The sequence below is a fragment of the Eulemur rufifrons genome, chromosome 15, assembly GCF_041146395.1.
Source record: "Eulemur rufifrons isolate Redbay chromosome 15, OSU_ERuf_1, whole genome shotgun sequence".
In the NCBI taxonomy this organism is placed as follows: Eukaryota; Metazoa; Chordata; class Mammalia; order Primates; family Lemuridae; genus Eulemur; species Eulemur rufifrons.
In genome coordinates this window covers 90,763,537-90,775,870 of record NC_090997.1, presented here as the reverse complement: position 1 = coordinate 90,775,870, position 12,334 = coordinate 90,763,537, and the positions used below count along the sequence as shown (strand labels likewise).

Sequence of the window (12,334 nt, the reverse complement as noted above, 5' to 3'; positions counted from 1 at the left end):
CTTCAACAAATAAATTGCAAGGAAAAGAAAAGAAAAGAAAAAAGGAATAGAGGGGAAATCTAGAGATTAAAAGGGACTTTTAAACTATTTTTTTTAAAAAAAATAGGCAAACATAATCTATATTGCTTAGGGATGCATAGTTGGATGAAAAAAACACAAAGAAAAATAAAAGTAAACTATCATAAAAGTCTTGTAAGTAGTTATTTAGGGAGAGGCAGTTCTGATGGTGAGGGACATATGGAAAACACCTGTTGTGACTCCTGACTTGGGTAAAGGTTGCAGTGGTGTTGGCTTTATAACAATCCCTTATAACAATTCATATATGGGGGTCTCCTTTGAGAAAACATTTCTTAAAAATCCTTTGGTAAAGGCAGCAATGCTGACCATGGTTTTTTCTATGTGCTCCTGCAGCGAATCGATGAGTAAGTCTCCCACGGGCTTCCAGGCACTCCGCACGGACTCTGCCTCCTTCATGTCAGCGTCTAGGTCGTCCATAGCTCCCTGCAGGTCTCTGAGTTTCTCCAACGCCTTGTCTACTTGCTTTTGCCAATTGCTCGTAACAGCATTTAGACTTTCCCACTTCTCTTTGACTTCAGAAGACTGTTTGCGCATGGCTTTGGCAATCTTTTGGGCTCTCTCCTCAGGAGTCAATTCTGTGATTTAAAAAAAAAAAAAAACAGTATTAGTTTGGATGTCTGATTGTACATTCTGTATAGCCAATTGGCATATCACCATTTAAAGAGTTGCTACCAGCGTATACAGAGAAAGAGTTAAGAAAAAATTACTCCAGGGTAAAAATTGGCCAGGGTAAAAAAAAAATTTCTCCCCACTTTCTCCATTAATTCCCCACCATACCTCAATATACACTCAAAACTAGAAGAAAACAGACACTCATGTTAATAAATTGGCCCAGAGTTTTTGGTGACTTTTGAATTTTAATATATTTGTAAATCTTGAAGTATAACAAGATAAATGAAGAAATAAAACAATATTTTGTTACTGCAAATTTAGTATTGTAAAACCCAAAGACAGTGTTTCATCTCATTGTTCTCAAGAAAAGTATTACGTATAATTAGTGTAGAATAGCTGTAAGTCATGAAGAAAACCTCTCGAGGCCAGCCTGAACAAAAGCTAGACCCCGTCTCTCTTAAAAATAGAAAAAATTGGCCGAGCATGGCAGTGCACACCTGTAGTGCTAGCTACGGGAGAGGCTGAGGCAGGAAGATCCTTTAAGCCTAGGAGCATGAGGTTGCATTGAGCTATAATGACGCCACTGCACTCTAGCTCAGGCAACAGAGCAAGACTCTGTCTCAAAAAACAAAACAAAAAAAACTTATTTTATCTGATCAATTTATGGTGTTCCTGAAAATAAATAACTGAAGACAAATAACATATCTTGGATAAATCCTCATGTCTAAGGCTGTTTGATAGTTCATTTTTAATAAACGGCATTTTCTGCAGCTCAGAAGTGTAGCATGACCATGAACCTTTCAACAGGAACACAGTAAGATCTCAAGGACCATCTCAATGCGTAATAGAGCAAGAGGGCTTCCAGAATGTCTGAAATAGGCTTTCAGACAAAAAGGGCAGCATAACACAAGGCCTGGCCTTAGGACGTAGGTGGGAAGGATAAGCATCCAGAGGAGAAGCAAAGGATACAGACAGAAACCAAAGTCAAGTGCAAAGCTAGGAGTCAGAAACAGAGATGGGGAGTTGACGAGACAAGGGCAGAGGAATGTGATAAACACGGAGAGGACACTCCTCTCAAAGCAGGTTAGAAAGGTCTCCCGCACAGCTGATCACGCCTGGGGCCTCAATTCCCCCACATCTGAGGATGCCACCTTTCCTGTCTAGCTGGTTTGACGGTGGTGTCCGACTGGCCACTGGAAACAGGCAGATCAGAAACACACAGTCAACGTAAACTGTAGATTAAGACAGATATGCACATTCTTCTTTGCGATAACCTCCCATCTTTCAGTACCAATCACATTAGCCATTTCCACTTCACCTCAAAATGTTTCAAATCATTTGTAAAATCATTTGTAAAATGAACGAAAGTTCATCTAACTTCACTGTAAGATGAACTACATCATAAGATAAACTGAAAAGCAAGCTCTTCTAAACTGTAACTTTCATCCTCAACGCAAATTTGTCTGCCTAACTGGCTTTATTTAAATATTGTATAAAAGTCAAATTAAAGGGGAGAGAGATATATGTTTCTCTATCTGAATTTCCAGAAAATTCTAGACACCAATATTTAAACTTAAAAGTGGCCTAATTGTAATAAATCTCTGGGAACCAAATGGAATATAAAGCCTTGGCAACCCCAGAACTGGGAGTTAGTGCTGTGAGGCCACAGAGACTGGAAAAATCCCTTAACAATGAATTGAGGAAAAGAAGAGAAAATATCACAACTGTGAGAGAGGCTGAATATACCAGCACAGAGTAACTTAGGAAAATAAGTGAATCGGAGAACCAGGGTTAAGTAACAGCTGGGGAAGGAGGCAAGGAGCCCAGAGAAAAGTCCTTAAACCTGCAACATGTCAGGACTCCAAGGTTTCTGAGAAAAAAGCTTTCTGAAGAAAGGTATGTCAATAAAAAGGCAAATCTTATTTATAATAAATCCTTCTACCTTCAAGATTTTTATAAAAATGTAAATATATAATACGTATATATTTTTATATAAATATAAAATGCTATGTGTGAGATGAAAAAATCATTCTTAGCCTCATGAGAGATGGTAACTCTTACTATTAAACACCTGTGCTTGTTAATAAGTAACTTGGGCTTTTCAAGGATATATCTTAAGCACTGACTATCATAAAAAAATAAAATACCAATTTCAGAACAGACAACTTAATTATGATGATTTTCCTCAGATAAACTAAAAACTGTTTCTGAGTCAGTCACTAAATAACCTGGCACAGAGAGACTCCACGTCCTGTGACAAAACATCTTCACTGGCTCTGACTTTTTTTTTGTCTTCCCTTAATGTAAAATCTATTGATGGAGTAGTCCTTTTGTAGTATTTCTTATATAATCCCCACTCAGGCAGCTACTCAGAAGAAAAGCTCTATCTATGTTCAATGCACCATCTGTTTCCCAGAAAGGAAACATATTAACTAATCATTTTTGAGTCAGAATAAATATGCCTCCTATTGCAGCAACAATCTCAGTTCAATGCATACTTTAAGCCAAGAACAAAGTACAAAACAAAATAAAAACTTTCCAGAACGTTTGCGAAACATGTAAGAAGGAACATGAGAAATACTGATTTATGACAATTTTGGGTAAAAAAAAAAAAACCAGAGAAACAAATTAAAACATCAAAAAGGCAGAAAAAATGAATTAAAGGGAAATTGATGCATTCTTTAAGCAAAAAATCCTCTCATTTGAAAATCGAAGGACAAACGTTGCTTCAAATTTTCTAAATGGATATTCCGTGGTAAATTCTAAAGCCCTCATGCAAGAGTGAGGAATCTTCTCCACCAGTGCTTCTGAACTCTGGTGTCCCATTAGAAACCACCCTGAGAGTGAGTGAGTTAGTTTTTAAAGGGTGGTAACAGAGGCCCTACTCTAAAAGGTACTCATTTAGCTGGTCAAGGTGAGGCCTGGCATGGATAAATGTCAAAGCTGCCAGGTGGTTCTAATAGCTGTCAGGAGGGAAAGCTGCTAGGCTATTGGCATATAAATTGATTTTCCTAGTCCCTGCAGCTGAAGCTCACAGGGCTTTTCCACTCCGGTGGGTTCTTGTGTCAACTCCACGCAGAGCACAGACACTAAATACTGGAGGCCAGAGAGCAAGCGAAGCTCAGTGATAAGAGGGTAATCTAATTTACATTTGAGACACAGTAATAGAGGCTAATCCTAGAGACAGAGGGAACAGCAGGATAAAACCAAATAAATTGACTAAGAATTCTGAGACCAGAAGAGCTTCTCCTATGTTCCTTTCTCACTCTGAAGTGCATGTCTGTGTGCGTGTGTGTGTGTGTGTGTGTGCGTGCCTTGTCTCCATTCTCCTCCCTCCAGATCTTCCCATTTAACTGGCCACACGTTGAGAGTAGAATTATATTTAATTTTTATTACTCATATTTTTATATTTATTTCTTTATATGGTATGTATGATTATGTAATATATTATAAATTATCATTATTTTACATTTATATTTTATGATTTTTAAATGGCAATTTCTTTTTTTGCTTTTAATTTATTTATTTATTTCAGGATATTACGGAGGTACAAACATTTTGGTTACATGTTATGACTTTGCCACAACCAAACTGTGATTTGAGGCGTGTCTTTTCCCCCCTACAATGCTTACCGCATCCATTAGTTGTGAGTTTACCGTCCTCCTCCCCGCCCCCCCAACCCCCTAATCCCTGGAGAATATTACTACCATGTGAACACCATAGTGTTGATCAGTTAGTGCCAATTTGACGGTGAATACATGTGGAGCCTATTCTTCCCTTCTTGTGATACTTCACTTCGGACGATGGGCTCAAGCTCTAGCCAGGAAAATATAAAAGGTGCTAGATCACCATTGTTTCTTATAATTGAGTAATATTCCATTGTATACATATACCAAATTTTATTAATCCATGCATGAATTGACGGGCACTTGGGTTGTTTCTACATCCTTGCAATAGTGAATTGTGCTGCCATAAACATTCGGATGCAGATGTCTTTATTACAGAATGTCTTTTGTTCTTTTGGGTAGATGCCTAATAGTGCTATTGCTGGATCGAATGGTATTTCTATTTTTGAATGGTGTTTCTATTTTTTGTTCTTTGAGGTATCTCCAAATTCTTTTCCACAAAGGTTGCACTAATTTGCAGTCCCACCAGCAGTGTAACAGCAATTTCTTTATTGTGTTACAAAGATATTTAAGGGAGTATAGGTAACTAGGAAGAAGAAAGAGGAAGAAAAAAATAAAGAGAAGAGAAAGGAAAGATCAATCTTGAAGTTTTCTCTCTTGTTCCATTACCTTTATTTCTTCAAATATGCAAATTAATAGTACAGCATTAATGACATGCTTTCCTTTATACCATGAGGGTAAAGACTGTAAAATGGTTTGCTGCAACACCGATGGCAAAGAAGCCTGCACCAGGAAGAGACTAAGATTTGGGATCAGCCCTGCTCGCCTCTCGCCCATTGCTCCTATGCAAGCTGCCTGATCTGCTCCGCCCAGTTTTATCAAGTGGGAGCCCTATTTTCTCATGCTAGGAAAATATTTCATTCAAAAAGTCAATTCAAAGATGTCAGAAAGGCTGAGTATATCTCAAAGAAACTTTAATAGTAGAGGAAGAGAAAATCTCCTTTTGAGTAATTATGCAAAAATTTTTTAAAAATTTAATAATTAAAGTATGTTTTTCCCATGAAATAATGATAGAAATCTATTAGAATCAGCCCAGTATTGTTTTTAATAAAGATCTCCCATATTTATGCATTTTCTTCCTCAATTGTGATACCGACTCTTAAAAACTCCATTGTGACTATTAAATTCTTAGATTCTATAACCTTATGTCATGAGCGTTTTTTTCTTTCCATCTTTGTTTTGCAGTACCCAGTCTTGAGACTGGTATGTCTTCAGTATATAATTACTGAATTGAGTTGAACTAAACAGAATGTTTAGGTTTACTTCTCATTGAGAATTTCAGCTTCATAATTTTAAGTGACATCTTCTCATTTAATTTTTTCCCCTCCTTCCCACATCCATGTAAAGCATTTATAAAAAGTTATTATGAAAGGGAAGGATAAACCTTACAAAGTCATTTCAGGTATGGTAATTCCAAATATCTTAGTTGTACTATTTACTTTTTTGCATGTGTCTATAATCTTACTGTTGTATTTCACCGAAAGATGAAAAGGAAATATTAAGACAAACAAAGAAAAAAATTTGCAACTAGCATTTTGACTGCTGGACAATTTGGTGCAAGGAGAGATTATGAGATAGTATGCCAGTTCCAATCCTAACTACTTAGGTAATCCTGATATGTCCCTATCTCTGTGAACCTCAGTTCATATCTACGGAGCTATTGGCACATGCCTGGCACACCATAGGCCCTCAAAGAAGGTTAATTTTTTTTGTTCCTTTTACCATTTTATTACTGAGTCTGGGAGGTTGAGACATCTCTGGAGATTTCCACATAGGCAAACCAGGTTAATTAGCTAACAAGAATTTAAGGAAAAAGACTTGACCTGCTCTCTCTCAATATCTCTCTCTTCACCCCACCTTCCATTTCTTTCTCACTCTCACTCATTCTCTCTCTTTCTCAGTCTCTCTCACTTCATGAGCAAAAGATATTTCTGATTAAAATACTGGGCAATACACCTTTCCCAAATTTTCTGATTAAATGATTAAGGTCAACTTAATCTCCCTGAAATGTCCACTGTTTAAGAGGACTCTGCCCATTTCCTCGTCTGCACGATGACACCACCACACTGTGAACCAGATTATAAGTACATCGTCAAGTGCCATCTGCTGATTCCTGTTTTAATTATGTTCATCTACTAAATTATAAGATGACAATAACAAGAGGCTCCTCAGAGTAGATTAACCTCCTTAATGTGTGGCCCGTGTCTTTCAAGAGGGCAATGACAACGATGATATGGGTGCATCCTTGCTGCCAGGGGACTTCTCAAATCCTTTTTTTTTTTTTTTTTTTTTTTTACTTTAAGACAGAGAATATAGATAAATTTAGGGGAAAATCAAGAGCTCCAAAGTAGAGACTTAGGGAAACTTCCACAAATACCAAGTGCAGGGTATTAAGAAAGGGGAACAAATGGAAAGGAACTAGGAATACGGTCCACACTCTGCAGGAAGTAAAATGGCACTTCTGACCAGAAGTCAATGGAGGCAGAACTGGACTCTAAATACGGTTACATTTTTACTCTTCCCGCAAAGTGAGCCAAAGTAAAGAAACTCAGTGTTGAGCTGACAAAGAAGCAGGGGCCGACCATTAAGGAGATGAACCTCCAGGCAAGAAGCAGGAACAGCAGCAAGACCCTGGAACAGACAACCAGGACCTCGATACACAACCTGAGATCTCACTATTATTTCCCGAACTGCCTCACAGTAATGGCAGTTTTGTGACTTATTCAAATTCCTTATGTGTGCTGACTGTCAGCAGTAGACAGGTCACTGGGGGCGGGGGGCGGGGGGGCACAGAAAGAAGAAAAGCCAAGAGAGTAAGTTTCAGGAGGTGAGGACATCTGTTTTGTCCACCGCTGTATCCCTAGTAACGAGAATACCCACTGGCAAACAGTAGGCACTAAGTAAGTACTTGTTGAATGAATAACTAGATCTCTGTACAATACCTTAGACTAAAAAAAGAGAGAAAATTCTCCCCTTTCTCCTTCAAGAATCAATGGACAGGAGTCTTAGATTAAAAGTCTTTTATTTCTTGCCACACTACTGCCCATCATCCCTCCTCAGGCTGCGTCCTGGCTAAACACAGAAGCTAATGACTGACCAAGCTACAAAGCGGTCAGGAGCTTTCTACTCATGCTTAGCCATTCTTATAAGCTAAGTACGTCTTCTGTTTATGCACTGCCTATAGAAGTGACAAGTTTAATTGAAGAGGAGAATGTATGTCTTTGTGAGGATTACACTTCCTAAAAAATGGCAAAACCTCTAATTCACTCTTGAAACGTTCCAGCTTTCTACTAAGGAGCGTCAACAACAAAAAATAAGTACATTCCCACATTAAGAGTTTAGTATCCTCCTATCCTTTGTTTAAATCAGAAAGTAATGTCTCAGATGCTGATTACAATAAAATACACACATGTAAATTATTGCCTTCTTTTTTTTCATGAGGCAAATGTGATTTATGGATGGTTCTAACACTGATTAGAGAACATAACAGATGGTAAACAATTAATTGAAAATGTTGTGTCCATCAAACTCACCTTTATCACTAACCTTTATCATATAATTCTTCATCAACAATGTTATCTGCTTATTTAAATGAGATTTCATTACTATGCTATACATTAGCATGAGAAAGTTTTTCAAATTTTTACCCAATCGATGGGCTTACTCAGCCGGCTCATGATATTTTAGGAAAGTTTTAGACTAGATTTAATACAGCCATACAGATATTACAGAATTTAATTTGTGAAAGATCACATTACTGCTCTGTAGTTAAGAATGCTGGGAAAGAAAGCAACATTATATTTTTCTGTGCTTTTTCATGCATTACGACTTTACTAATCTAATTTAGATTTGAGAAGCTAATTAAATTATTGCCATGGTCTACAGGCCTGAAAGCAATTACTTATATTCAAGTTTTTATATGAAAATGTAAAAGTCAAAGTCGAATACTGCCTCAACACCTTCTCCCTCTGTGTTAGGAAATCAGTGAAGTGGTTTGGGAGTCTATTAAGCAATGTGATATTTCGGTAAAGAAAAAGCAGCATAAATGGAAAAGCAAAGAGTTATAAACATGCTTAATTACTGCGTGAATTTTTTTAAAGTAGAAGAGTATGGAAAATAAAATCTTATTTCTATTGAATATCTAGAAATATTGATGATTTAATTGGTGGTTATGAGCATCAAGCTTCATAAGCCTTGGTTCGTATTTCGGCTCTGTCAGGTGACAGGATGCTTCTAAACCTCTCACACTCTCAGTTTCCTGATCTGTCCAATGGGTGGTCATAGTGCTCACACCTCAAAGGGTTGTTATGAGAATTAAATGAAACAAAGCACATAAGGTTCTTGGCACAGTGCCTGGCACCTTGTTAGCACCTGTTAAATGTTGGCTTGTTGTGAACATCTTCATTTATTAACATTTCTCACTTCTCCCTTCCATTATTGGAACTGATGTTCCTTCACTTAGCATTATATTTAAAAAGGGACCCCGCGCCCCACGTTATTCGAGCTGAGTCAATCAGAGCCCTCTCCTGGAATGTTCTAGATCTAAAGAAGGGTTAGCCCTTCCGGGTATGAGGCTGTGAAATGTAAGATTGTAGGAAAGCTAAGCAAATGAAAACTTGTACAAAAAGGCAGAGAAGAAAGCACAGAGGGAAGGCTTCTGGGTGGCATTGCAGTCCCTGTGGCCAAATGTGTCCCTGTCATTACTATAGCTTAGTTAGGGGTCCAATACACTCACCCTCATGCCTGTGCTTATGGAAGCTGAGTGTCTGTCATTTACAACGAATAAGGTTCCAATCAATAAAGCTGTTACTAGGAAAACAAAAAAGCCCTGGGGAGAAAACACCCACTAATTTTACTAGCCTAATTACTTGTATTAGGTAATGTGTAATTTGGCCTTATTTTATTAGACACACAAAAAATATGTTGTAACCTTAAGTTATACAGAGAATTGGTATAAAAGTAACTTCTACTAAACTATATGATAATTTCACATCTTTATTCATTTAATGATCATAAATTTTATTTGCACAAGTTTGCTAATGCTGGCATAAAAGGGACTAACATAGTGGACTGAAAATGTCATTTATCACTTCTTTGTTAAGAACATGTAAGACTTCACAGAAAAGAGAAATAATCAATACCTGGCTTTCTAAAATATAATACAAAGCACTTAAAATTAAAAGAAAGCAACTTACCCTGAGTTACAATATTAAATATTACTAAATACACATAGCCAGCTGTCAAAGGACCAAAGATGAAAACATTAATCCATACACACTTTTTTATCTGAAAAGATGATTATTAACCATTAATCACAGATACATGCATATACTATACAAAGTTGTATATGCATATACACATTATACAACTATACCCACTACACACAACTATACATGCATGAACACACAAAATTAAAGAATTGCTGGGTTTCTCTGTGATTATTGACAAAATATCATTTAAATGAAGCAAAATTGACTATACTAGGCTGAAACAGAAATGATATTCAGGCAGCCTAAGTAAAACAACCACTGTAGTAACAGTAATGCTTTGACTGGAATAATTTTTAAGGATGATCATTATTTTATGAATAAAATAATGCAACCATTTTTAATCTTAAAAAATCAAAAGCAGAAGATAAGAGTTTTTTCTTATGCATACAAATACAATACATTGTATAATTTTCTAAACATTTTTAGAGGCAAAATATCCTCTAAAATTGTTAGCAGTTTTATTTCGTGATTGATATCTTAACCTTAAATTACAAAACATATGGCGGGGAGGCGCTCGTGTGCACGCATGCCTGACTGCCTGCATCTGTATGTGGCGTGGAGAGACGGATGCAGACAGAAGGCTCAAACTCTCCTGTGCAAATATGACTTTTAACCTAAAGATACTGAACGGTGAGAAGGCACAAGTATTCCCTGATTCCCTCCGAGGGTTTAGGGGTAGGGGTGGGCTAAGGCCTAAGCTTGCACTGCTTCATAAGGCAGCAGTGTGGTTGTCACAGGAATTCAGATCTGGGGACCGAGAATAGCAAAGGAAGGTGAGCAGCACAAGGGAGAAAGCAAGAAACATGGATGTAAGGTTAAGAGACTCTAGACACTGAGAGTCAAGAAGGAGCTCGGAGGTCAGTGGCCAGATGGCCTGTCAATGAGCAGAGACAGAGGAGATAAAATTGAAGGGATGAGTCAAGAGCCAGCCAAAATCCGCAGGTTAAGGGAGGTCACTGACATAGAAGCTTAGTGCTGCGTTCCTGCATCGACCCCGCATTAGCGGGAAGACCTTTGTCAGCACCACAACATCTTCTTGGCCTTTGTGTTTTTATTAAAAAAAAAAAAAAAATCATATTGTATGATCTGCCTGCCCAGCTCACAGGGATGGATAGAAGAATGAATATGAAAGTGATTTGAAAAGTACAAAGAACAATGCAAATGATGATGAAAGGTTAATTCTTCTATTGCGTTACTTTTTAACAGATTCAAACTGGTGATTAAATGACTGCATTCAAAGGAAAAATTATATATTGACATGATAGAGATTAAAGTAAATTAAGTATTTCCATATTGCTCGAACAAGATGAGGAGACTATTGACAAAGTTGCAAACTTTGTAAAATTTCTCTAATTATTCAGATGATTTTAGCTCAGTTAAAAATCATACCTACTTAATAGCCATTTACAAGCAGAATGAGTTATCCTGGGTAGCTGAGTTTTCAAGACAGCTACATTTCACCCATTGAGCCCTATTTTTTTTAATGTTATGATTTTGGAAGGATATTTACAAAAATATAGAATAAATTCCTATGCCTTCTCTTAACTGATTTCTATTCTGCCTTTGAAAATAAACTAATCATAATTCATAGCCTCAGTTTTTCTTTTATTGTTAAAAGCCCCCAGAACTACCCTGTTTGGTTCATTTCAGAATTCTCATATATCCCTTTTATAATTTTCTTACTCCTTGTTGCTGCCAGACTGCCAGAGTAATTTCTCAGTGCCAACCTCTGTCCCTGTCCTGCCAATTCTATTTTGCTATTTACCTGTAATTCACTGGACATCAAGCTCAACTTGTTATAATAGTGTTTAAAGTACGAGTTAATACCTCCAAGAGAGAACTTGCATGGCTTTCCCATGAGCTAAGAACAGGATCTGCACTGTTTTCCATGCAATGTCTATCTTGGCTGCTCAGATCACTTTCCACACTCTTTCAGATTCTCAATCAATGAGACACATGACTTTGGAAAAGGGAAGGGCTGAGCTTCAGACACGGATATTGGAAGCACAGTGAGAGAGACGACAGGTGACAGGGAATCGTGGGTGGGAACTTGGGAAGGGGATGCATTCAAGAAGACACAAAGCCTGAGCAGACCGAGGCAGGCCAACAAGGCCAGAGCCAGAAGTCAGGTCAGACAGACCTACAGGCAGAAACGCCAGGACCGGCTTTGGATACAGGCGAGGAAGACCATTGCCTGCAGAAGATCATGAGAAGACTGGTGTTCCGCAGACATCGAGCGTGGAGCAGACGGAGGCATGAGTTGGGACTGGGCAGAAAAGCTGAGGCCACAGCACTGTGCAGCCTCCTGCACAGGTGGAGGAGCTCAGATCCCGTTCCAGGGGCCACGTGCAGTTTTTACACCGGGAGAGCAAATGCCAGGTCTGTGCTTTAGATCTGTCATTCTCGTGTCTATGTTAATGGAGAGATATTGATCAAGAAAGTATTGAAATAGACCCAGCGAAAGACTGGTAAAAGACCTAAGATAGGGTGATAAGAGTAGTAGTGATTTTTAAATATTTAAAAAATACATACAACACTATAAGATAATTGATAATAGAAAAAAAAAATTCAAGAACCTGGAAGAAAGAAAAGGCATTGGGGAGAAAGAACAGGGAGGAAAGTATTTTCTGAATAGTTACTTAAAAGGAAAGAAATGGATCCATCGTGGTATTCCCTGATGGCATGGGA

At 37.8% G+C, this 12,334-nt stretch overlaps 1 protein-coding gene across 2 annotated transcripts in view; it reads right to left on the bottom strand.

Annotated features, from left to right (window-relative positions):
* Window positions 1-12,334, bottom strand: part of UTRN (utrophin) — a 478,322-nt gene that overhangs the window by 103,911 nt on the left and 362,077 nt on the right. For both annotated transcript variants that reach the window (XM_069488656.1, XM_069488657.1), the window contains one exon: window positions 385-653. In XM_069488656.1, coding sequence (XP_069344757.1) covers window positions 385-653 — 269 coding nt within the window. The remainder of the gene's footprint in view (window positions 1-384; window positions 654-12,334) is intronic.